Source organism: Spea bombifrons, chromosome 11 (assembly GCF_027358695.1).
Source record: "Spea bombifrons isolate aSpeBom1 chromosome 11, aSpeBom1.2.pri, whole genome shotgun sequence".
Lineage (NCBI taxonomy): Eukaryota > Metazoa > Chordata > Amphibia > Anura > Pelobatidae > Spea > Spea bombifrons.
This window is the reverse complement of record NC_071097.1, coordinates 13,590,167-13,617,402: the sequence shown is the minus strand read 5'-3', so window position 1 is coordinate 13,617,402 and position 27,236 is coordinate 13,590,167. Positions and strand designations below refer to the sequence as shown.

General features: G+C 37.1%; 2 protein-coding genes across 2 annotated transcripts in view; one reads left to right on the top strand and one right to left on the bottom strand.

The window, feature by feature from the left end:
* The window catches only part of CDH23 (cadherin related 23), a 357,384-nt gene that overhangs the window by 245,371 nt on the left and 84,777 nt on the right, over positions 1-27,236 (top strand). The window contains exons 25-34 of the mRNA XM_053451249.1: positions 1,941-2,054; positions 2,365-2,513; positions 15,493-15,553; positions 17,730-17,878; positions 19,300-19,435; positions 20,056-20,444; positions 21,269-21,370; positions 23,811-23,813; positions 23,902-24,051; positions 25,905-26,033. Coding sequence (XP_053307224.1) covers positions 1,941-2,054; positions 2,365-2,513; positions 15,493-15,553; positions 17,730-17,878; positions 19,300-19,435; positions 20,056-20,444; positions 21,269-21,370; positions 23,811-23,813; positions 23,902-24,051; positions 25,905-26,033 — 1,382 coding nt within the window. The remainder of the gene's footprint in view (positions 1-1,940; positions 2,055-2,364; positions 2,514-15,492; positions 15,554-17,729; positions 17,879-19,299; positions 19,436-20,055; positions 20,445-21,268; positions 21,371-23,810; positions 23,814-23,901; positions 24,052-25,904; positions 26,034-27,236) is intronic.
* C11H10orf105 (chromosome 11 C10orf105 homolog) lies at positions 3,909-11,964 on the bottom strand. The gene is made up of 3 exons (XM_053451252.1): positions 11,739-11,964; positions 9,603-9,689; positions 3,909-4,698 (listed from the first exon to the last, which is right to left on the bottom strand). Exon 3 carries the CDS (start codon positions 4,689-4,691, stop codon positions 4,260-4,262), a length of 432 nt encoding a protein of 143 aa, XP_053307227.1. The 5' UTR covers positions 4,692-4,698; positions 9,603-9,689; positions 11,739-11,964; the 3' UTR covers positions 3,909-4,259.

Genomic DNA, 27,236 nt, shown 5'->3' with positions numbered 1-27,236 from the left:
GTACTTCAATGACAGAGGTGCCCAACAGGGTTATAATAGAGGCAGGTTACATGGATGGTCTGAGCCGCTCTAAAGGTAAAGGCTCTATTCAAAAAGGCGAAGAAAATGAAAAGAGTAGAGATGAGAAAAAAAGAGAGAAGTAGAGGGAGAGGAAAAGGAGGAAAAGTTGTAAGAGAGAGAGAATAAGGGGGTGAGAAAAAGTGCGTATGTATGTACGTGTAGAGTAAGTTTTTATATTAGTGTAGGTGTATGGTTTTAGAGTTGGTATATGCAAGAATATTGTATAAGAGTATGTGTGAGCATATGGTATAAGCATGTGTGTGAGTGTATTGTGTTCCTTGAGTGTATTGTGTCCCTAAGAGAAGGGAGATTGAGTATGTGTATGTATATGGTGTTAGTGTGTGTGCATGTTAGTGTGTGTTTTTAACTGGATGAGGGAGGACCACTGAAGGAAAACTGCACCCAGATGCCACTAACCCCTAGGCGCGTGTGATTTCATCATTGCATTTATAATTAAGTAAATCCTACCCATCCTAGTAAATTCTCATACAAAAGATGCCACTTTGCACATTTAATGCGATGCTGATTAGGTAACTTCTGATTTAATTTCTCCAACAGTAACTATGTGCTTGTACGCAGTATTTTGCAAAATGTGTCACAGAGGCCCTTATCTTACTTATTATGGAATCGGTGTTGACTTTGCCAGGAATCTGATTTGTGCCCTAATAACGAGACCTGTAGTTTCCTTAACACCTTTGCTCTTAATTTCCTTGACAGCACACTGCTACTCATTTCCCAATTACTTTTGTTCGAAAAACTCTATTTAAATGTTTCTAAGGTGAGAGACACATAATTATTAGTGTGCATAGCACCATGTCAATTATACTATCCCTTCTGCTACAATAAGCACACATTTTCACTTAGTGCTTGGAGCCTAATGATCCTTATCTGAGCAGGCGTTTGGCATTGTTGGATTTATGCATATTTAACAAATAACGTGTCAGATCCTATATAATCCATAGGTTACAGATGTCAAACGCCTGTCTTTACAAACATGCCGTTTTAAAGATGACATTTATTATTGTGTGTTGCTCACCGATACATTGGGGTCTGTGTATAGAAAGTATGGTAACTTTCAAACAAAACCACAATGGAACAAATTCCTAGAGAGCATTTCTATTTTTATTTGATTGGAAAATACGGTAGACTACTTCACATTTAGGTTTTTGTACATATAACCCATAACACCTATTATTATTATTATTATTAGCACAATTCTAAGATTGTGCTAATAAGACTGTTAAGATCAAAGACTTTGAGTAGAATGTCTGATACACCTTCTTTAATATCTAGGCTGCAAGTGGCAGGAAACATATCTTGCAGTAGCAAAGATTATAGCGTCACTGCTCCAAAATGTGCAATCAAGGCTATTTAATACTTGGGTGGGTTGGGTTCCTCATTATATGAAGTTCGTAGGATGCAAGGTGTGAGCAGATACATTGTTCGGGGCAGGGTCTTAGCGCTTACTGTATCTTAAGTACTTTTGTACCTGTCATAACCCCCACCTATTTAAACACCTACAGTAGTTCACTTATTGCATTCCATCTGCTTTCTACTGTGTTACATTTGTATAAATACTTTATTAAGCTGCAAAATTGTTCAAAATGGCAGTTTTATTTCGCAATCAAGGAACTTGCTTTCAACAAATGTGAAGGCTATGTAATTATGCTTGTAAGATGGCCCTTTCTAACCTTCCAACTCAGCAGATTTCACTGTGACCTTACCTGAGCAAGTGTGATTTAAATGAATGTCCCAATGATTATACTTCCCCATAAACCAATAAATACAAGTGTGTGCCTTAGTTTCCTAGTAAACATCTCAATGTGTTATTGAGGCTTTGACCAATATTAAATCCTCATTATCAATGATGTCAATTGTAGGTGGGAACCAAGATGGGAAGTTCATGGTGGGATTTCGGGATGGAGTCTTAAGGACAGTAGTGAACCTTGACCGTGAAACAATGCCTTCCTATCACCTTGTCTTGGAAGCAATAGGTAAGGAGTCATTTACATTGTTCATTTGGAGTCCTACTTAAAATAGGAATGCTCCCCAATATTCCAGGTTCCATATTCTAATGAAGTATTCAAAGAGACCGTATGCATTCCATTTTAGCAGTGCTTCAATATATATTGGAACACTGGGGTTCCTTAGTCTGATTCATTTTAATTATACATAAAAGTTTAAAGGAGCAGATTAAACCCTCTGAAATCAAATATTGTACTTGTTAGTTTAAATGAGACAAGACAATGATGTAATGGCACATACCATTTTATGGAATTATAATATTAGCCCTGTCCTTTACAGACAATGGACCTGCAGGCAACAGAAAAACAGGAACAGCCACGGTTCTGATCACTGTCTTGGATATCAATGACAACCGGCCCATCTTTCTGAAGAGTAGCTACGAAGCAACCATTCCCGAGGATGTTCCAAACTCTGGGAGTATTGTACAGGCATGTATATTTATTGCTGATACATTTCAGTGCATATAAGTTCAATGGAGATAGTTGCTGTCTGTGAAAAGATGTACAGTATCTCACAAAAGTCAGTACACCCCTCACATTTTAGTATAGATTTTATTATATCTTTTCATGTGACAACACTGAAGAAATTACTCTCTGCTACAATGTAAATTAGCGAGTGTACAGCCTGTATAACAGTGTAAATTTGCTGTCCCCTCAAATATAACTTAACACACAGCCATTAATGTCTAAGCCTTGGCAACAAAGGTGAGTACATCCCTAAGTGGAAATGTCTAAATTGGGCCCGAAGTGTCAATATTTTCTGTGGCCACCATTATTTTCCAGCACTGCCTTTAACCCTCTTGGGCATGAAGTTCACCAGAGCTTCACAGGTTGCCACTGGGTTCCTCTTCCACTCCTCCATGACCACATCACGGAGCTGGTGGATGTTAGAGACCTTACGCCCCCCCCCCACCTTTCGTTTGAGGATGCCCCACAGATGCTCAATAGGGTTTAGGACTGGAGACATGCCTGGCCGGTCTGTCACCTTTACCCTCAGCTTCTTTAACAAGGCATAAAAATGAAGTCAGGACAAATAAAGGAATTTCTTTGTCTTTTTTCACTCTGACTAGAGAGCATAAACTTGAGAATGAATGGGCACAAATGGAAGCACAGCTTTCCTGCGATGTGGCACGTAATCAACCTATTGCTTTGAAAATATTGTTTTGCATGGTTGTCTGTTCTGAGTCCTTAAAATGTGGTTTTGCCATTATTATGAAATGTAATGAAGCAATTGGTGATTTACGTAGTTTCCTGATTTTTCACAACTGCTTCAAGTGAAATCAAGCTTTGGTCCTGTGGTTTTTGAGAATCAGAGATTGTAAGCTTCTTGTTAGTGACTATTCATGGGTCAGATCTTTGCTTGTAGCTCCACAGTGTGCATGTGATACAGCATGGGGCCAGGGTAATCTCGCTATGTTTCCCCAAATGTACCATTTTCCTTAGGAAACCTTTTATTTACTTTTCCTCACTACTTTATGTGACTATTTATCAGTAACTGTACGTTCAACAGAAGAAGTAGTGTCACCTTTATGGGTTTCAATGCAAGTAAATTAATGTATTAAAACTTACTATAGTTTATACTTTTGTACATTTTCAGTATAATTATTTTGTAAGATATAGCAGATATGTGTTAACCACTTTGTGACCAAAAGCTTTAATGGCATCCTTAAAGCTGTGGACATTAGCCCATGTTTTCACCTTTTTTTACAAAATAATTCAATGTACAAATGTAGCCATGCCATTGCCCCAGTGTGCAGCATTACACCAGTATGGCAATAAAAAAAAGTTTGGAATACAGCATTTGCATAAAATATTTCACAAACGTAAAATGAGAACATTGTTTTTATTTTTGCATGAATTTTACTGATAAGATCCAAATCAGTAGTATCAGTAATGTCCAGGAAACAATTGTAAATTGTATTTCTTGGTAACACCAGTACTTTAGTAATTTCACTAATAAAAAAACGTGCTTGCCTCGTGCAAACAATTATTTCCTTGAGAACTTTAAATTTCAACATTGTGAACTTATCAGTATGGCCATGTTGTCCTGCAAATATTGACCTTAAATATAACTAATTCTATATACAATACACAGTGTTTAATGTTAAACCCAATCACCAGCACAAATACCCATTCTTTAAATCCAAAGAGTCTCTTAAACTTGCTTCTGCCAGGTCACATTTTGGTGGACTCCATAAATGACCAGTCCTGGTTGGTTGGTGGCAGTCTTGGGCAAGCCCTTTGATGTTGTGAAATTGGTCGACTCCTTCGGAAATTGTTGACTGAATGTCTTAGTGATCCAAGTCTCTTCCACAGTCTTAGTTGAGGCTCGCTGGCATCCTCTACATGATATGGCATACATTCGTGTGGACCGTACAGGGACTGATCTAGTGCAGCAGGTTTACAAAGTGTCACAAAAATAAGACAGGTTGCAAGAAGAAGGAAAATGCAGACAAGAGAGATGATGATGGGTAGTGTGTTTGTGATGTCTGATGGTATGTCGGTAGCATTTATAGCAACATTATGTATAGTGGTGTTGAAAAGTCCAAAAATAAGGGAGCCTCCAGCAGTGTCATTGCCAAGTCGTTCTGAATTCGTTGTGCTCATTTTGTTTCTTGAAAGGAAAAAAAAAGTGTAAGTTAAAATACTTTTTTCATTTTTCTTGAAGGGGACCTATTCATACTGTAGAGAATATATCTTCCACGCTACTGATTTCTGTAACAAGTTACATATATTTTATAAAGGTACTCCCAGTGCAATGTAAGCACAAGCCCTATAACCATGCTTAGGGTACGGTGAGTTGTATCGTAAACATGTGCCTTTTCATTCACTATAAAGCTATAATTTTTGGTCACATTAAACACGTTACATACGTTTTATCAACGCAAATATAAAGCACTGTGATATTTATAAAGCATTCGTTTTGTTACTCTCACTATAAATATAGGCAGGTTATATGAACTATGAACACGTGGACCTTACCAACATTCTGAAAATCTGCAATTTATTTAAGACTTTTCCTAGTACAACATGCTCCCCAACTGGTCATTCTTTAGGACAAATCTCTCTGCCCTTCTTTTCGAGCATCACAATAATATTTTTAGAAACAACAAAAATGTGTTTGTTATATATTAAATAATGTGAATAAAACACACTAATAGCCATCGTAATAGCTCATAACCATTCCTTTAAATATCAACTGCTAGAACACATTACAACAGAATATTATAAACGCACTACCTGTTAAAGACATATATAATGATATATATCGCCATAATACAAACACTAATATTGTGCAGTTTTATTGTTGAACTGAGAGTTGCTTTCAATGCATCATAGTGGACTAAATACAACTCTCACAATTGAGTGGATCATTATCAGGGGTTACTTACCAAGAACATAAACTGATCTAGATTAGGGCTTTGTGGCTAATAATACAGTAGCCAAGTAATGCATTGTACAGCCACTTGGCACTTTAAAAGTAAAAAAAAACATAGAAGCAGGGAGAAACATACAAAAACATTTTTTGAAAACAGTATTTTAGTCATCTGCAAATTCAGAATATCTGTTAATTCTGTATGTATAAAGCAAACAGAAAACCGAAACTCAACTCTGTATGGCTTCTTGAAACCTTTTTTTAACCCCTGGCTACTGTAGTTGAATCACATGCCTGATAAACTCACCGATTAGTTGGCAGCTCCTTTTTGGGCAAATATTGCAAAGTGTTGGCTGATGTCTTGGTCACACAGACAAACCTGTTGGCTGTAGCTAGTTTTATAACATTTGCTGGAGCTACTTGATCAAGTTTTCAAGCCGAAGTATAAAACATTTGTAGTCCCAGTAAACTGCTGTGGGGGTACTTAAATCAGTTTTTAAATGTATATATTTTGCACCAAGCGGAAGTAAACTCACCAGGGAGTCTTGAAAGGTTGCGATTAGCATATGTTAGTGAAATATACGCTAAAACCAAGGTTTGTGTGACAAATAATAGAGGTGTCAATGTCTCCACTTTTAAGTAGATGACAAATCCTTGCATTGGGTGTTTGTATTTTTGTTTTGTTTTGATCAATCCACATTTTTATTCAAACGTAAATCTTTTAGTCAGGATGGTAGACTCAAGTAAAATAAATAAAATCTACATGCTTTATAATGTATATAACAGTGTTAAAATATACCAATGTTATCATTGATAAATATTTAATCTGGACACCAACTTCCATTTTATTGGTAACATTCATTAAGTTTCTTTTTATTAAGAAAGTTAAGGGTAAGGATGATGCCTTTAATATTATCAAGTACCATAATAAGTATGCCTATATTTAATATAATTTAATTAATGCTTAATCTGAGATTTTTCAGTTCACATTATAGTATCAAAGAACGGGCTAAGACATCATTGCAGGAGTAAAAATATGTGAAGAAAGAATTAAGGAAATGTAAAAAGGTTTGGAGCTGGAGTTCAGATACTTAAAACCCAACTTTATGGGACAGGCACTACCTTTCCTAATGCGTGCATACTCTTTCTACCCTGTATTATTCATATATTACAATCTATTCTTTTGAACAAATGCCTTTTTTATGAACAAATTGGCTATTTTAGAGTGGTTTACATTCTCTTATACTGTCCAGTTAAGACGTTTCCTTGCATAATGGAAAAACACGTCTTGGTGACAGGGATATTCCATAGCCTGTAGGATGCCTGAAGGTGGAACTATTCCTGTTTCTCTGCATATTTACTGCTTATTCTATGGTTCCCAAGGAAACTGGTTATGGTGTCATACAGATGTACATTCTTACTTTCCATTTCTAAGATAACAATGATGATATCACCAGAGGAGGAAAAAGCTAAGGCCAAAAGCAGGGGATGAATGAAAAGCTAATGAATAAACAATGGTATTTCCTGTTCTGTATTAAGCAGTCTGTTCATGCTGCCTTGTAGTGCACCTGCTGCATTTAGTCCATGCACCCCACCTTTTCTAGGAGAGGATTGTGTTTCATATGAAATAAAACATTGTTATTGTTTGACTAGCCCTAAGGTGCTTAAAGAATAACTATTTCCCTCCTTAAGATGAAAGTTACCCAACATCTTTTTCATGCAGTCCTACCAATCTTTTCTGAAATGCATGGCAAGTAAAAAATGAAGCTATACATATTTTGGGTATTTTAGCATTTTTAGGAATGGAATAACACATGGGTCCTGCCCATCCATGAATACATGGAAGCGTGTTGTGGCATAGGCCAACTAGGTGGCTGACCACCAGCCTATAAACACTTAATCCGACTTGGAACTGTAAGACTGTGTGTCCTTAAGAGACAGGATATGCCATAATATCCCGGAGCACAGCACAGATGATGGAGCCTCGGAGGTGGGTTGGGGTGCTGCCCTGAGTCAGACATATGGCAATACTCAGCCAAATGCACAACTATAAAGGTGGCCAGAGTGGCATTCTAGGGCACTGATAATATGTGGTGTTATTAACCAAGTTCAATAGGAACACCGATGTTATAGTTTACCTAGAGGCCTACAAGCCCTAGAAATGGCCTGTCAGGTAATGCAAACTATATCTCGAGTACATGGTAGGAAGCTGATCATGTTGGAATGTCTGGGTATGGTAAGTTAAGCTGACATTATAGACTGAGAGCCTGAGTCATTTATTTCAGTTTCTTTTGCACCTTAATATGCAACCTGAAAAAAATGTTAGAGCAAAGCAGCATTTAGCAAAAAAGATGAAAATCCTAAGCTGTGTGTAATTAATATACATTTGTCATGCTCACATTTATTGCTGTCAACTTGAATTCAGATTTTAAGAGCAATAATGATATAATCTAACACTTCACTGCAAATTTCAATTTGCATCATTGCTCATTATAAATAATGCCAAATTTCTAATATTAATACTAAACTCCCATTCGAGAGACAATTCTTCTTTACTTCCTCATCCCCCCCCCCCCTTAGTGTCCCTCTGTTTTGGGAACTAATACATGGTTTGGACCATAGCGTTCCAAATAAATACATTTAACAAACATGTGCATATTTGCCGCTATCAATGTGTTCTGTGAAATATGTGGACTTGGTTACAAATTACTGAAACCATCTTTTTTGGTTAGTATTATTACAAGGTGCCTAGTTGGCAGACACCCTTGTGATGTGGTTGCTTGGAGGGACCGTCTTTAATTCGATTTAAAAAACTATGAAGTCAAAGTTATATCCCTAGGTGCCCAATGCTTTAAAGTAGTAATGTTATTTTGGTATATTTTTTCCCCCAAGAACAATTGTTAATTACAACACTGCTATATATGATTAAGTAGAAGACAAAACATGCAACTTGAAGAAAGTGTGAGTTGTAAACACCTTCATAAAGCAGAGTAACTTGGACACTAGTAAACATAATAACAACAAAAATGTTTATTTATGAATGCACATCAAAATTCCACAAAAAGTACATAAAAAAATGTGTATCTATTCTGGCCTTTTGGAATAAAGGTTAGTTGTAATACTGTTCATATGCAGGGTTGCTTTTTCAAACATGCATAGCTCCTGACAAAGAATAGTGTGTATATACAGTATCGCACAAAAGTGAGTGCACTCCTCACATTTTTGTAAATATTTTATGACATCTTTTCATGTGATAATACTGAAGAAATGGCGCTCTGCTACAATGTAAAGTAGTAGCCTGTATTTGCTGTCCCCTCAAAATAACTCAACACACAGCCATTAATGTCTAAACCTTGGCAACATCACAGAGCTGGTGGATGTTAGAGACCTTGCGCTCCCCCACCTTCCGTTTGGAGATGCCCCACAGATGCTCAATAGGGTTTAGGTCTGGAGACATGCTTGGCCAGTCCATCATCTTTTACCCTCAGCTTCTTTAGCAAGGCAGTGGTCGTCTTGGAGGTGTGTTTGGGGTCGTTATCATCTTGGAATACTGCCCTGCGGCCCAGTCTCCGAAGGGGGGGGGGATTATGCTCTGCTTCAGTATGTCACAGTAAATGTTGGCATTCATGGTTCCCTCATTGAACTGTAGCTCCCCTGGGCCGGCACTCATGCAGGCCCAGACCATGACATTCCCACCACCACTGTGCTGCAGCTCAGTTTCAGGGTCTTGGCAATCTTCTTATAGCCTAGGCCATCTTTATGTAGAGCAACAATAAAATATTTTTAAAAATGTGAGGGGTGTATTGACTTTTGTGAGATACTGTAAGTATAGCTGTAATTTCTGCACTATGTGTATACTTTTTGTCCTGAACAGAAGAAAATAAATGCAACACTGGCAATGCTTTGATTTGTGAGGCTCCGTACTTCTGTTCTCAGTGCCTTTTCATTTCATTTTGAGTAGAGTGAAGGCTTTGTGGTTGGAAAATATGTTTCGGTGAAATCATCTGTAATATGTCACTCATTCGGAATAGTTACATAAGTAACTTTAGGATGCATTGCAGCAAACTGAGTTTGCTTTACTGATCACTTTTTGACAAAAATCAAAACAGTGTTATAGTAAGAAATTCTACTTGTTTACTTACTCGGCTTCTACCTTGCGTTGTGTCAATTGACTAGGATGGATCTTTTTATGTCCCGTGGCATTGAATTCTGTGCACCCAGTGTGTGTTCTACAAGATATGAAGAAGCAGGAGACTTTAGTTTTTTAGTTTTTTTTTAATAGAAACAGACACATAAAAAATTCTCACTACTGGTAAGCAACTTTCTCAGAACAATTGAACTGGAACATTATGAGCAGATAATTTCTACAAAAAGGACTGCTGGAACTCTTGAATGTACAAGACAGACAGAATGTCATCCTTCCACAATATTATATGGTATAAGGTCAGGGCTTTGTGCAGACTACTTGAGTTCCTCCACACCAAACTAGTCAAACTTTGCAGTAGGCACGATGCGCTCCGGTAGAGTTTTCATGGCATTCTCACTGATCTCTTCAGTATGACCCATGCTACTGCCAATGTTTGGCTGTGGAGTTGATATGCCTATGTACTTGATTTTATACACCTGTTAGCAACGAGGGTGGCTGAAAACCCCAATCTCAATAATTAGGAGGGTTGTCCACGTACTTTTGTCACACGGTGTATTACAACTTAATTTGCCATCAGAGAATTTTTAGTCGCTCAATGATATCAGTATATTTTGCCACATTTACCCACATTTTTGCTGTACTTTGTTTAAAAAAACATGGCCTTCATTTAAAAAGGAAATTTAAAATTTCCCCCTTTGAATTGCAGAAGGTTTTTATAGCCTCTATTTAAAAAAGAAAAACAACAATCTTTAATGTGTTTTTTTTTTAGGTGTCTTCTTTATTAGAGTTTCTCCTTCCTCTCACACAATGAATTAAATCTGAAAGACCAGCCCTGCCAGTCACTTAAAATGTAAATTTAATCAATCTTGGAAGCAAAAGACTCTTTATCTGTATCATTTACAAGAAATGTTGTGAAAGGATCTTTCCAGTCAGGAAGTGTTCACAAATGTTGAAGTCACTTCTCAATTTAGTAGCTTATCAACCTCTATTAACCCCATCTGCTGGACCAACATTGTTCAGCAATTTGGAATATGTTTAAAATGTATTAATTATTACATTTTTTTTTTAAATATATATATATATTAGTACTAAAAAATCAGTTTTGTAACATATTTGCCAGAAAACCTGATCGGAACTATGTGTGGGAGGACTGCAGTGAAATGGCTGATAGCAACTCTGGGTCAGGTTAGAGGAGCTTAAGTGCCTAGTTTTCTTCTTCCTTTAGGTACGTTGAGGAATGTTGTACGTTGCGTCACTCTGATTATTAATATGAACAGTGTGTCACACCATGGAGGAATCTGCAATAAATTGTTTTTCATTTTACATTAACTATGTTATATTTGTGATGAGCTTCAAAAGAGACGCACCTGAAGAACCCTTTTTTTGTGCTCCAGAACCCCAGGCTTCTTAATCTGGCTTTATTTTACTAATTACTTTGCAATGCACTCCTCCAATTTGTTGATTTATGTATTTTTTAAAGATATTCTATCTAACAGTCACTTTTAACTGTCCATGGTGATGAGTAGGAGAGTTATATCCTCCCAAAATAAAAATCAGGCTTATGTGCAAAAATCAAATAAGGCAACATTTTAGCAATCAGAAGCAACAGGTTGCAGGTTCTACTTCTAAAGACGCTGGAAGTGTTAAACCTGCATCTTTTTTGGTGGCTCAAATGACTGACACAGTGAACAAGGAAGCACCTGCTCATGGGATGCCTATCATCATTTTAGAAGAACACCTACCGTGAACGAATGAGATCGATATAAACTGCAATTTTTGCCTTACTGAAAGTGTTTGCCATTCATCATATACTGATAATAGTGTGTGCTTGTTAACCGATCCCCGTGAAAGTGCACTTTGATTTTTAGTCTTTTTCTCTGTAATTTGGGAAAAAAATACATTCTTGCCCGACAGTTGTTCTGTATCGGCTGCCCGTACTTCCCTTCAAAAGTAAATAAATAATACAGAATAATACAGCCAAAGTAAACAGTTTAGCTACATAATAAATGTTTTTGTCTTCATGAGAAGATGGCAAAGGGGATACAAATACATTTTTGATATTCTACTTGTAACAAACAGGACTAAGGGATCATTCAAAAAAAAAAAAATCTGCAATAAATGGCTGAATTACCTGATTTGTATGGTTTTCTCATCCGATCTCCTGACTTCCCATGTTGCAGTGACCCCTTGTTGTTTGCCTGCTTGCTCCCAACTACGGTGCCCTTTGCTGGGAAAGGGGGATGGGGAGATACAGGGTAGCAGGACGGAGGAATTGGGAAAGCAGACAAAGGAGAAGAGATTTCCTTTTTTTAACAAAGATATGCCAACAACTTTAAATTCACTGTCCTTTAGGGTACGGTGATAAATATTGCAACTAATAATTGTGTTAGTTGCCACTTTATACATTTTCATTAATTTTTGACTCAATAGTTTTTTATGTTTCACAAATAATAACTTTGTCTCCCAAAAGGACAGACTTCCCCCTGTGGGATGTTGACATGGTACAGTCTGGAGACTGGATTTTGTTCAGTGAATGCCAGCCTTCAGGTTGCTGTGAAGTTGAGATGGGTTTAATAGGAAAGGGGAGGGGGAGTGTGTGGCAAACATTTCGATAAAAGAAACGTCTTTATATTCTTCTCTCACAGCATATTTCCTTACAGACTTGGCTTTAAGTTTTATTTTATTGTTGTTATTATTTTACTCCTTTTTTGCATATTCAATATTAAGGTTTTGCCCAGAGACTGGATTACGACTAGGAAGATGCAGTTAGTTTCATGTCCCAAGTCATGTTTTGTACTAGAGATTTTTATCCAAAATGGGATAAAATTAAGCAGCAAGTGTTTTATAGACGTCCCCACCCCCGGTGTAGCAGGTGTTTTTGAGGCAGTACATGCAATGTCTCTGTTGTGCCTATGATTAAGATACTTTGAGCAGATTTACAATTATAAATTATAAAAAATAAACTCTAAAATTTCATGGCTCGGTCATACTTAGTTGGTAGATGTTACTTTGGTAAGGAAATGTAAACATATAGCGGATAGTCAGAAGACTGTCTAAACCAAGAACCAAGTAAAGATTACATTCTTACAGTAGTTGGGGTAAAACAGTCAAAGTTAATAGACTAAACAGTTCTTCTATGCTGTAGCATATCTGTCTTCAGTGCTGTTCCAGGCCTAATCCAGGTCAGTCACCAAAATCAGGAATCTGCACACACTCCCCACAGGAACTCAGGTGCTTAGTTGTGCCAGGAAGGGCCAGCTCCCCAGTAAATCAAAATAGAAAAAGGCTCCAGGCACTCAAGGGTTCCATCAGGCAGATTTATTGTAGGAAACGGGACACCAACATTTCGACCTCACGATGATAAAGACCTCATCGTGAGGTCGAAACGTTGGTGTCCGTTTCCTTCAATAAATCTGCCTGATGGAACCCTTGAGTGCCTGGAGCCTTTTTCTATTTTAATCCAGGGCAGTGGCACCAGCCACCCATTTGGATGTGTATAAGTGCTTCTGCTGGATGAAAGTCAACTATGGAGGCGCAGAGCTCCATAGTGCTGGTGATCAGCGGTGATCAGTGATCTCCCATTTACAGTGGTGCTACAGTGACCCTAATCTGAGAGGATGATAGGCTCCATGTTTTACGTCAAAAGGGCTGCTGCTCTAGTTGGCCTAAACCAGAATACACCACTGCTTTTATGTAGTCAAGTCCGTTGTTTCTAGGGACTAAGGGTGATTATAAAATCACTCCATCCTTTTGTTTTTTAACCCAGTTGTGATACATTTTGATAATATTTTCGTACTATCACTATGGTTTTTATTCACAAAAATAAAAGGACAAGTAATGACAAGTAATGAGTCATTCCAGTTCTAAATGGAGATTGTAAAATTCAATTACAAAAGCTTGAAGCTATGTGCTTCCACCCTAGCTACTGAAAACTAACAGGAGTGAATTTCCCCTCACACAAAAGAATGATCCCTAGGATATCACCATGCTGTGTCTGAATAACACATTTTATATATAAAACCCTTCCATATAACAGGATTATCTCTTGGTCTTCAGCATTTACTCCCAATGTCATTTCTACTTGCTATGCATTTAAACACCGTGCTTCTTCATGCCACCGAGGAACTTGTGTGTGAGTTATCATGGATTCCTACTCGCCAGCAACATTGGAAACACAGATGGAAGGGCTAACTAACTTACTTTGGTATATACTTTCATCACAGAGATGGAAACTTAATTTTTACGTTTGATATATTTGGTAAATATTATATCTATTGGCTAACTAACATATAATGGATTGCAAACATCGGAGGCATATTATACATTTGAAGCAGGAATTGCTCGGACGTTTATACGGTAACATGGAGACAGTCACAGCAAGGTACAGAGATTGTGAATCGAGATTACATTCCTCTGGGGATGTTAAAAGGAAATGCAAATGGGCTGTTAGTATGTTGGTATTAAATGTAACATTTGGCCCCAGCAGCCTCTTTTGGTGGTAGATTGCCACAGACTACGGGTCTATGCGTAATATTGATGTGTGGGTAGCGTGACATAAATTCTTTATCACGATTTAAACTTAAATTAAGGATGTAAATTTTTCCATGACTAACAGCACTTGCCTTTCCTTTTAACACCACTACAGGAATATTCACAACGTCTGTACCTTGCTGTGACTGTCTCCATGTTTACTACTGTATAAAAGTATGAGCCATTTTTGCTTTAAATGTACAATATGTCTGAAGAAGAGACTTAGATCGTCTCGACAGCTTGCAATCTATTATACGTCAGCCAATAAAGATATATTTACCAAATTTTCTTTCTCGCTTTCTATGGCAAAGGCAGTTTAACTCTATACATTTATCTACATTTAATATAAACATATATTTTGTTTATCAGTGTAAGATGGGAGTAATGTAGATTATTTAATGTTAAGCAAACGTCAAAGAAAAAAGTTGGTTTGTAACTTAGTGTAACACTAACTTGTAACTTAGTGTAACATTATAATTCCTATGCACTTTGAATGTTCTTGACACTAAAATATTGCCTGTAAACAGTATTATCATCGTCCATAGAGGTATTAGAGCCTGGAGGAGAGATCCATATCTGTTTCATAGAGTATAAGCCATGCTTATGAATCCTTAAGCTGAGCCAGTGTATAAAATGATATAGTCATATAAGCTTTCAGAGACCACAGAATCATATGTAAAGCTTATATGATGCCATTATTTTCTGTGTTTGTTCAATAAACAAACGATCCTAAACTAAACAATACTCCATCCTCATTTGGAGCAACAGGACTATATCCATTTTTCTTATTGTGGTGGGATTGCAAATGCAAAATGTGCCAAAGCGCTCACATATTCCCTAGATGATCTGGAGATGGACATCTGTCAACTTCTGTCAACTTCTCCTTGGACACTTTGTGGCAGTCTGGGGTTTGGTTTCTCAGTGTAGTCAGAATTTTTGCTAAATACATTTTATATTTACTGTGAAGCAAAGAGGACACTGGAGGGCAGCACTATCCTGAACTAAAGAGACGACATTGAAAATGCCCAGTAACTCTACATCCACATGCTGACACATTTATTTATTGTACTACAGTCTCTTTAACAGATTCATAACAGAGTACTTTTCCTTTTTTAGATTATTTTGTATTTTCACCGCCACTAATCCTAATATTAAAGCATAATTTCTTTTAAATAAGAGGGTTTTTTTTACAAAAAATAAGGCAATGAATAGAATGAAATGGTCTTTTTACTTAATAATAATCTGTCTATATTTGCAATTTATATAAACCTCAAGGTTACGATGTTTAAACACCTTCTTCACTAAATGTACATGAGATTAATATTACTAATTTTTTATGTATTTTTAAATACCAGCTGGAAGCTACTGATGAAGATGAGGGGGAGAATGGAAGAGTGTGGTATCGTATTGTTAGTGGTAAGTAAAGATAGTTATATAATTGATTTCTGATTGTACAGCCTACTTCAGGAAAGTGAGTACAGGAATGCTAGAAACATCTTAGGAGCAATTCCTTTCATCCTAAAATCCTTAACTGTATATCTAAACGTTTGTGTAATAGCTGGCCTTAAAGAAAGCAATCTTTTATACTACAAACACTTGTTCTTCTGCTTGAATGACAAAATATCATTGCATCATTAGCTCTTCTATTATTATTATTATTTAATGATTCCAATACACCATCATATTCCCAACACTGTATAATGGGTTGTTGACAAGAGTAGATTATTACCCAGGAGCATAAGTGGACAGAATGAAAACCCATTTATTTACATTGGGCTTCAGCCTTATGACTTATTCTTGAAAAAATATGTGAGTAAACAACGAATAACGGCCATTGGCACACAAGCACAGTTAAGGATATTTGTACTGCTCCTCGCATTGTATCACATTTAATGATATCACAGCAGGTGCTAGGAGCTTCCATTTGGAATATTAATACACACAACTAAAAAGTTCACTGGAAAAGGTTCTCAGTGATCTCTGTCCTATTCGTTCTGTCTGGATGCTATATAAAAAGACAGACAAGCAGAGAGAGTGGAATAATATAAGTTGTGACTGAGACAAAGACAGACACGCAAAACTAGAAAAATACAGGACCACGTAGAGAAACAAATCATGTGGCAGACACACAGGGAGACATCCATAGAGAAACCGAGGCAAGAGAGACTGACAGCGATAGCTCCAAACATTGACAGATAAGTTACATCTGTAATGTGATAAGCTTACAGATCATGTATTTTAAGGTACCTTAAATATGCCATAAACTAATTCTTTTGTACATTTTCAACTTTGTCTGGAAACAAAAGTATGATTGACAGCTTTTTTTTTCTTGAGCTGTCAATAGTTTTATCTATTGTTTATTTAATGTCTGTTTACCACAACTCCCATAAATTCCCATCCAGCGAATTTACCTATTTTATATTACGATATACTACAGAACATTTCTAAGAGTGACGTCAATGAGCAATAGCTAATATGATTAGTATGAAATTGTACTGAGAAGTAGATTGTGTCTCTGGATGTTTAATTATTGTTTTATGTTATTGTTAATAGAGGAGGAGTTCATTGTCTACAAAATATAAATTCTCAAGAAACATTTGCTATTGGATGCTTTCACAAATAATTTAGCGAAGTGTACATTTTACATTGTTGTTCTAAGAACACCAGTCTTAAAGATAATATGTTTTTGGCATATTTAACCCATTGCTATCTGGGAGTTATATCGCTTTTTGTTTTTCCAATATGGAACACTAATTCTTGGCATTGAATAGGTTAAGTTCTTCCCCCTCCTCTTCCAGGAAGAGTGCTTTCATTGTTCATGTGGTTTTGTGATAGCTATGTTAAAACTAGAGCTCAGGTTCATTAGCCACTTCTCTTTTCTTTTGTGACATACAACCAGAATATTGAATCATCGTGTATAGAATTGAAATAGAGAAATAGAGAAGTTACAAAATAGGGTAGTCAGTAAAACACATACAAACAACAAAATCTGGGATTCATCTAAGTGTGAATCAGAAAATTATATTTTATGGACTAAAGGTGGTGTTATATTGTTTTAACCAAGCTTACCAAGTCGTACTGGAGTATTTTTTAAGGGGTATGAGGGCAGCTTGGAACTTTGGACATTGGGTATTGAGGCTCTTCAACTCTACTGTACTTAAATGCATTTCATGTTTTCTGATGCATACTGGGCTTACCATAGAGCTGGCATTAGGGTTTGTGAGATATACCTAATTTGGGTCACTGCGCCCACAATGCTTTCATAGAGAACTTAGGTATAATCTCTATGCTAGTTGCAGCTTCTGCTTCCTTCTGGCTTACGTGAAACAATGTTTGTGCATCCAGATCGCCACAAAACTGGATCTGTTCTTTGCTAGAAAGTTCTAGGTTTTTCTATGTGAGTTCCAGAAAAAAAAGCTTAAGGAAGGACTGATCAATGTTGAAGCTGGTGGGAAAATATGTATTGGTTAAATCTAAACATGGTTAGATTTGCTGCATGGGCAGAAAAATAACACAATGATTCCTGTGGAAGCTGGGGTTCGTGAAATCGAATGTTTTAAGCTTTTTTTTCTTTTCATATATCTTATGCCAGGAAATAGCCGGAACAATTTTCGAATTGATGTCATCACCGGGCTATTAATGCGTGGTCCTCAACCTCTTGATAGAGAAACCAACTCATCTCATGTTTTGACGGTTGAAGCTTACAACAGCGATCAAGGTCCAATGAGAAGTTCCGTAAGGGTAAGATGGAAAATCTGTACAAGTAAAGAATATTTAAGCAGTTAATACATGACCCAGCGTACCATTTTTCATTTCTCACTAGAGAATGTGTGTTTAAGCAATTATTTTAAACTCCCAACATGTTATTATAGTGGAATCATTTTCCATCTAAATTCTCGACTCACATAAATGTACATTTTTTTCATCTTCAAAGGAGTACATAAATAGCAGTTTTTCATAATATTTTACCTTCTTTGACCTTGGTGTTTCACATTCCGCACTCAGGGCTCATCATCTAACTGGTGTAAATGCAAGTGATCTCCCTGTTCCCTTAAATAATTGCCATTCATGTATTAAACTATTCTGTCTGTGAACCCAGATGGTGTCCATAGTCTTTACTATTCAAATAACAGTGAATACACTCACATTGATAGAATGGTACTATAAGCATTTTTTCCTGTAATTGTCTTTAATCAGTAATGTTGTAGAAATATGTTTCACACATTTATAATAAAATAAATCTTTGGTTGTCTACTACATGTTCCCCCTATAAATCCGTGCCTTAGAAGATAAGTAGCTATATAATTATTACTACTACTTTGACTAAAAAGAAAGAACCGCAAGCAGTTTGTTGTTCTAAGTGATTTATTTCAGCACTTATGCATTTCTGAAATGTTTCAAGAATGATTCACTGTCATTACTATTATATAAAGCATACATTTACTATTATATGAAGCATACATCATGTCTTTGCTTAGTTTTTGGAACATGAAAGAAATAATATTCTCCAAAGTAAGTTATGATAGAATTGAGTTGTGTTCAGTCCCCATCTCAATACTGTAACATGCCCCCAAGCATCACTTAATAAGGTAAAGAAGGACCTCTCTACTGATCTTGGAAGACTCACTATATCTATATCTTAAGATTGAGATATAAAATATTCTCCACATGGACCTAGTATAAGAACAAGCGTGCAGAGAAGATGAAATGAATGACATTTCTTTTTACAGATCCATAAAAACAAATTGGACAGTTTGTCTAATCCATGGGTTCTTTTAACATCCTCTTTATGTACCTTTTGTATAAAAAAATGCTGAACACATTACGACAGATTTATAGTAGGTCTGACGTTTGGATTTTGGTGAAATTAATCCTTACTTATGATTAAGCTGCCATACACAAAATGGGTTTAGTGTGGCACTAAGTGGATTTCAATTTGCTGCAGATGACGCACTGTTCTGTGAAAGTATTGCCACATATTCCCTGTTTCATGCATAGTTCTTCTGAACCAGAACCTCAGTAGACGTGTGCACTGGTGATTTCCAGTGAAGCTGCCACATGGATGGCTTGATGTCTCTGCTGTCCTCTGTTATAGCATCATCTCCTCCAAGCAAAATACTAAATTAATACCAAACGCTTCTTGTGTTATGTTATTCCAACAGGTCATTGTTTACGTGGAAGATGTTAATGATGAGATTCCAGTTTTCACACAGCAGCAATACAGCCGTTTGGGCTTGCGAGAAACTGTGGGAATTGGGACCTCTGTTACTGTGGTGCGGGCTACAGATCGAGACACAGGTACTGCATAGCACCATACACAAACTCCAAACCTTTTAAAGTTAATTTCATCTATGCCGATTTTGAATGCAAAAATACATATTGTTATATAGACCTTGTTGTATTATAGACCTTGTTGTATTATATGTTACATTGATACCACAGGTTAACCAATTTCTGGGTGATAAAACTGCTAACACAACTATTATTTTAAAAACAAGTGCATGGGCATATAATGGGCAATGGCCATGGGTGGAAAGTGGGCATGACCAGATCAAAATGGACAGAAAATAGGTCAAAGCAAGTGGGTCTTCATCAAGCCCTGTCCATTTGCCTCACTTAACATCTTAAAAAGGTACATGCCTGGTCTGGAAAATATAGTCTTGCTATTATTAACATGAACGCCATTTAAATCATGTTTTCTCCTGTGTGCTGGTACAAAGGGAATTAGAGCCTCTTAATTAAAGCAGTTGCATACTTTCCAGCGGAAAAAATATTCTATGTTAACATTTATTTAAGTTAACAGCTTTTTAGAAAACACATAGTTTAGAGGCGAAAGTATAAATTTGTGTCGTATTAATATTAAGAATTATTACAGTCTTATATGTTAACTCATTAAAAATACTTCCATTCTCTTGCAGGAAATGGAGGCCTAGTGATGTATAAGATTATTTCTGGCTCCGATGGGAAGTTTGAAATTGATGAAAGCACTGGGCTTCTTACTACCATTGATTACCTAGATTTTGAGACTAAAACTACCTACTATATGAATGTGTCAGCCACAGACCAGGCTTTACCTTTCAACCGTGGTTTCTGCACAATATATGTCACATTGATGAACGAACCCGATGAAAAAGTTCAGTTCTCCAGCACATCTTATGAAGCAGTAATTACCGAAAACATTGCGACAGGAACGGAAGTGGTTCAAGTACAAGCACGTTCCATTGATAACTTGAATCAAATAACGTATAGCTTCGGTCAAAACACAAATGTCCAGGCACTTGCCCTCTTCAAAATAGATAAAATCACAGTAAGTAGACATATTTCTTAGTTTATCTGGAAGCTTTCTCTTGAATTAATGAGTTTACTAGCGAGGTGAACATCTACTTGGAAAACCTGAGAAGTCATTTTCTGGTGGTTTTTAAGACTTTACAAAATGTGCTTAGTTTTCTAGCTGTTTTAGTTTATTTTATTTGATCTCTTTTACAGCAGATAAATGCTCTAAATGGCTACTAGATTAGACTAAAGATAATGTTCAGGGAAGATATACTCTTAGGACCCTGCACTGCGCACCTAGTCTTCTCAGCTTTTTTCAGGTGAAATGGTATTAACACACTAAAATGTTAGTCAGGGCAAAATGTCAGGACGGGACCAGTAGATTTCAATGTCAAGGCCAACTATAGGAAGTGCAGATAAAAAAGGAGTGTCCTAAGGCAAGTCAGATCAGCAAAAGAATATACCGGTAATAGACCTGGCCCGGATTAACCGTCTGGCACATCGGGCCCAACACCACCTCCCATCTACATGCTGTAAAAGTGTGCTGTCCCCTGTGTGTGGCTTATCAGTCACTCACCTCGAAGAATTAGGACCAATTTAACTTACCAGTCCAGTCCAGTTAAAAACTGCAGCGCTTTTTCTTCTTTCTTGATAAGACTGTTTCAGTGGATGTCTGAGCAACCCAGTGTTGTAGAGATGAGATCATTAGTTATGTCCCCTCGCTTTTGTTATCTCAACACAAAAATGAATATAATTTAAATGGGAGCTGAGAAATTTGTATAAAAGTTGATGCATCCACACACATTGTGTTTGTTAAAATGATAACCTGAAACCTGTCTTTTAAAATGCATTTAACAGGGTACAATAACAGTGAAAGGATTAGTGGACCGTGAAAAAGGTGACTATTATCTATTAACCATTTTGGCAGATGACGGTGGGCCCAAGAAAGAATCTACTACGGTGAGTTCATGTATCTTATGGTCTACACTTCAGCTGAACTACCACTGGTTTCAGCATCCTTCTTTCCATATCTGCCCTTTCTGTAAATGAAAGCTTTAAGAATGCAGTCAGTTGTGGTCAGTTTGGAGGGAGCAGAACCTCCAGTAGTACAGGTATCTTTTTTGCTGAACATCCATGTGGATTTTGCAGCTTCCATGTCTATGGATCCCATACAAGATGCCACAATCGGTTTCCTCTTTCACAGACTTTGCCCTTATGATAGCATCTGTATAATAACTCTACATTGATTGATGCAGAAAGATACACATTTGGAAAAGGATTATTGTTGCAACTGCATACAGAAACACAAGGGATAAGCAGGTAGTCAGCACAGCTGTCCAGGTAGCCAACCCATTTTAAGGATATGGTGCAGTTGGTCCATTTGCACACTGAGAGGTCTCAGATGTCATAAAATGTGTATAATAAATGTCTATAATAAAAGCATGGATACGTAGTAGCCATATTGAGCCTGGATAAATAGTAGCATTGTTGCTTAACAGTCTACTTACTTTGCATGATTGTATGGGAATTAATATTATAGTAATAAAATAAGGGAAGCCACATTTCTCATGCTGCCCAGATTTGGTCCATTGTCCTCCAAGGGTCAACATGTGGCCATTTCATCCCACTGGGGCTTGTCATCAGGGTGGGATATATTAAATAATACTCACCATAGAACAGTAACAAAAGAACGCTGGTGTGAAAAAAGTCACGATCAGCCTTCTTTGAACTATATTTAATAGAAAACAATAACAGTCCAACTGATGCCTTCTTAAGGAACTCCACACTTCCTTTAGGATGTTGTTATAATAAGTAGCGCAGACTCACCTTCCTCTCTAAGGGTCTGGCCTTCCTTAAGCTTTGCAATTGCTTCTCCCTTATCCTATATAATGTGTTAATTATGACAGAATTTCCTGCTATTAACACAACAACAGGCATCTCCAGAATTACTGAATGGTTATTGAAGCTAATGACTAGCACCTGGTTAGGGTTCTGTTTTTGCTATGTAGCATAAAAAACTTTTCTATTGGCATGTTATATATATAGTATCAGGATGGGCAACTAAAATATATACCATATTTGCTCGATTCCTTGGTGAATAGTAGGGCAGCCAGTGGAGGTCTGTGCGTTGCGCGCAGACAACCTCCACTGCTGCTGCCAGCACTTCCGCCGGGGCTTCTATGAATGAGCACCGGAAAGTCATGTGATGCCGGAGCTCCGTCATAGAAGCCCCACAGGAAGTGCCGGCTGCAGCAGAGGTTGTCTGCACGCATCACGTCCACCAGCTGCCAGAGAGGAGGATCCAGGTCCCCTGTAGCGCTGCAGGGGATCTGGATCTTAGTCTTGTAGTCAGACCTCTATTTGAGGTCTGATTAGAAGACGACTTCGAATATAAGACTAATATGAAACCTCGTCTTCTAATCGAGCAAATACAGTATATTATTTACTAACAATCATCTACTTCATTATTTACCTAAGTGTATAGTGTACATATTTTTTCAGAAAAAAAGTTATCCCTTGACTGATGAAAAAGCTGGTTACATAGTAATACATTGGTTAAAAAAAGAAGCATAGATAAATCCATTCATATATACCGGTATATATTGAAATGCAACTGTAAAGAGTTAGTCAAGCTCTGTTATAAGGGCTAGGAAACCAAGGTTTACGTTGCTACTGTATTTTTGCATACAGGGTTAAATTTGATTAATGGTCTACAGGATACCTGTGAGGTCAAACTGGTTCATACTTCTTGTGCCTCTCTTAATGTGATAGTAGTTAGCAGTTAAATGTAAAGACTAATCTGTGTATCATTGGAACACTGGCAGCCGCATGCTAGCCTCATGCCTGGCGCCAAATCACGTGTCCTTCCTTTTAAGCACAATCAAGCCCCAATTTTGTTGAATTAGAATCCATGTGACAATATCAAACTAGCCATCAAATATCAAAGTATCCATCAATGACGGTATCATCCTTAGCGGACTTAGACCACAAAACCTTAACCTCCAACATAGTTTACAGCAGCTTTTTCCCAGTTCCCAACCCCTATATGCCACCCTCATGGGACATGGTTATTTTAAAGGCAAGACACATTTATGATCAGCAAGATGCATATTGTAGACATACAATAGTGGAATTGTGCACACCAAAAAGAGAATCTGAGCTGGGGCAATAGATAGATGATAATACATCTAACAGTTAAGTCTTTTAGAATGTCTTTGTCTGGAAACTATAGGACTTATGTTATGGCTAGGTTAATAATTAATTTAATTTCCTCACAGTCACTAAAATTAGTCTTTACTATAATATGCAAATAAACCATATTCATGTTTTGTACAGTTTTAAACATACAAAAAACAGTGCGATTAATCTTGAAGAATACCCACCTGCTCTCTAAATATAGAAGGTAGATCCTACTCTGCTGTTAAGATTCTTTAGGCCTTAAGATCCACTGGGTTCCACATGTAAAGGTAAAATTGTTTTGTTATCCACAGGTGTCTATTACTATTCTGGATGAGAATGATAATGCCCCACAGTTTGACTTAACATCTGATACTGTGGTCAACGTTGCTGAGGACTGCCCGAGGGACAAGAGGATAGCTCTAGTCTTGGCTAGGGACCCTGATGCTGGAAATAATGGTCTGGTAAGATTTCTCAGATTGTAACAGTTTACGCAATAGTCAAATTTAATTTGATTTGTATGCAAGAACTTATGTCTTGGCTGAAGCATTCTATGCTATTTCTTTCTAGAACACATCTAATTATGCAAAGTATATACCAGCAAAACCTTCCAGGACTAGTAAATAAAAAAAATATTTGCAAATATCGCTCTGGGTTATTTGCATATTAACTTAATTGATTATTATTTTATCTCTTAATATTAGTTTTTGACTAACCAGCTGTTCTTTGACTTGGTTCTGTGATAACCTTTGATAGACCATAGGCTTAAGGCCCACATCGGGAATAAAACCCAGCCCTGGCAAAAGTGGAAACCAGCCCTATAGTGCCATTATTGTGTGGCACATATTTATGGGGACCTAGCCCCCTTAATAAATGCCCCACCTCCATCATTCTCCATTACACTGCATGCATTTCCATGGTCTCTGGCTGGCAAAGTTTAGTGGCACAGGAAGGAGTAGGGAGCCAGGTGAGAGGACAAGGTAAGAGGTAGTGATCAGATAGGAGGACAAGGTGCTAGAGAAATAAGAGATTGAGCACAGGATATGCAAAAGTATGTTCAATGGTATGTCCATCCTTGTGAGTGGAGGAGAAGTAATAATGGGGGTCTTAATGGGGGATATTAAAGTGATCAAATATGACATAAAGGTCATAAGTGGAGAGGAAGTGTTTAGGAGTGAGGCAAGGAATTGTTTAGAACAAGTTTAGCTGGACCAGTATATGCAATGCAGAATCGGTTGAAATGTGTAGGTTGAGGACCACTACCATTTTTGCCACCAGAACTGGTAATGTGATTCAGATGGAGGAGAGAGTGTCACATTAGGCTGTTCCATGGGCATATGGTCTAAATTCCGTTACAGCAAAGAGGTGCAAGGCATGAGAGATGATTATTTCACATGGAATGGTCATTCCAGAGAGCACAGTTGAATGACAATAGGAGTAGCAGCCAAAGCCAAGTGCTCCCCCTAACCCAGAATTTATATAAATACACGTACACATTCACACACTTATGCCCATACTACTACATACATCGACTACATCCCCTGGAACACACAGACACGTGCACACTCACACATAAAGAAACACTCTAACATACACACTCAAACACACTTGCTCATTCTAAACACGCGCATAACTCCTTCAACCCTGAGGTTGTCTCCAGAGAAGCTCTCACATGATGCAAGCTTTCTCACTGGTAATGCCCCATAACTTAACACCACTAAACCCGCCTCTGCAAGGGGGTCGGTCCAAATTGAGCCTCTGGTTGGTCCAATTAGGAGAATAAGGACTAGTCAGCCCGCCCCTGGGGTTCTTCCAGGATCCTTCCATGTTCCATCCTTGTTGAATTTCCTTTGTAAACTTTCTGATGGAGGCACTTTTGGAGTTAGTACTTCCAACAACTACCATTGTAAACACTGTGAAAGTTACATTTACAAAAGTAGTACATGGAAAGTGACACACAGAGGAAAAGTCACAGATAGATGGGGAATGAGAATGATGGCTATGAAGAATTCAATAAAGACAGGATAAAAAGAAAAATAATACGCAGTATAGCCTGGAATGATAGAAATAGACTTGATTAAATTAGAAGTGAAATACATAAATAATTTCATTAAGTAGTAAAGCCTCCTATGATGCTGATAGACTGTAGTAAATACAAAAGAAAAAATACATGTAGATGAGAAAAGAAAGAGGATAGATTTGTTATGACGGCGAGTAGGAATACACAGAAAGCAGTATTTACTGTATATACAACATAAGTGAAGCTTTTTTGTCAACCAATTTAATAGTCTTTTCTATACCTAATCTCATATTACAGGTGACATTCTCACTAACTTCTGGAAACACAAATGGACTTTTTGAGATTCGCACTACTAATGACACCTATGGTGAAATTTTTTTGGCAAAAAGTTTGGACCGGGAGTTGCAAGAGCAGTATTTTCTGAAGGTAATTAAGACACTTAACATTTAAGTAAACATTTTTACAAGTCCTGGTTTCTTATAATAGTAGAGTTTAGTCACGTAATCAGTTGGTTTGGTCTTACAGGAAATATATGTGTTATTTACCTCTGGTTTCCTTATTTGTCATTAATCTTGTATACACAAGGATTGGTTAGAATGTATGTTGCCGTTTTGGACCTCATAATTGCATACGATGCTTATGATGCAGTTGATTTATAAAAGGAACGTGAATAAAGGAACCACCTACCAATAAACAGAGATATGGAATTTGCAAGGTGTTATATAAATAATGTAATGTAATATAAATGTTCCATTTATACAACAAGTGCTGTAAATACGATGTTTAATTTATTTATTACACACTGTGAATTTTGTTTTTATTTGGGTTTTTGACAGAAGGAAACATGGTTATTCCACAAATTGCATGGCTGGAAAGTGACTGCTCAAAATTACAATTTGCGGTCACTTACACCTTCACAAAGCAAAATTATTAATGACATTATTATTCCATAATTGTATGCAAAAAAAGTAAAGATAGTTGGTATTCTCACTGCTATTCATTACAACGTTCAAATGTGAATAGGATTTATTGATCCATGACCCAGATAGTGACTCAGAATAAGCAGAGTATGTAACGTGACCACTGCCTAGTCAACACTGCATCGTGAAACCAGTTATTATTATTATTATTATTATTATTATTATTATGCTATGATAAGGCTGTCGAAAGTAGAAAATGATAATAAGTCTATCCAGTGAACCAATGCAAGATATCTCCAGTTGTATTAAACCGGATAAGGACTAAAGAACAACTATTAAGCATTTGTCAATTTTGTTCAGAAGAATTTGAACTTGGAACTACGCTTCCTCTGAATCAAACTAAATGGCCCTTGATTATCTGCTATCTCCGTGGGGTGAAGATTTCACACGCAATGGCCTCATTTGTACCTCAAAAGTATTTGTACAGTGTTATTCTAGAGTGTGACTCACTGCCCAAAATTAAGTTGCATATTGCAAATGAGATATAAATAATGCTTTTATGGTGGCATAATCCCCTTCTCTGATCTTGCATTGATACATTTTCTAATGCATGGTGGTTATTTGTTTGTCTTGGCTGCTACTACTTAAAATTGCATGCAATTACTTCAAAGTCATCCAGTACTCCCAAAACCTTTCAAGTGACAATTCT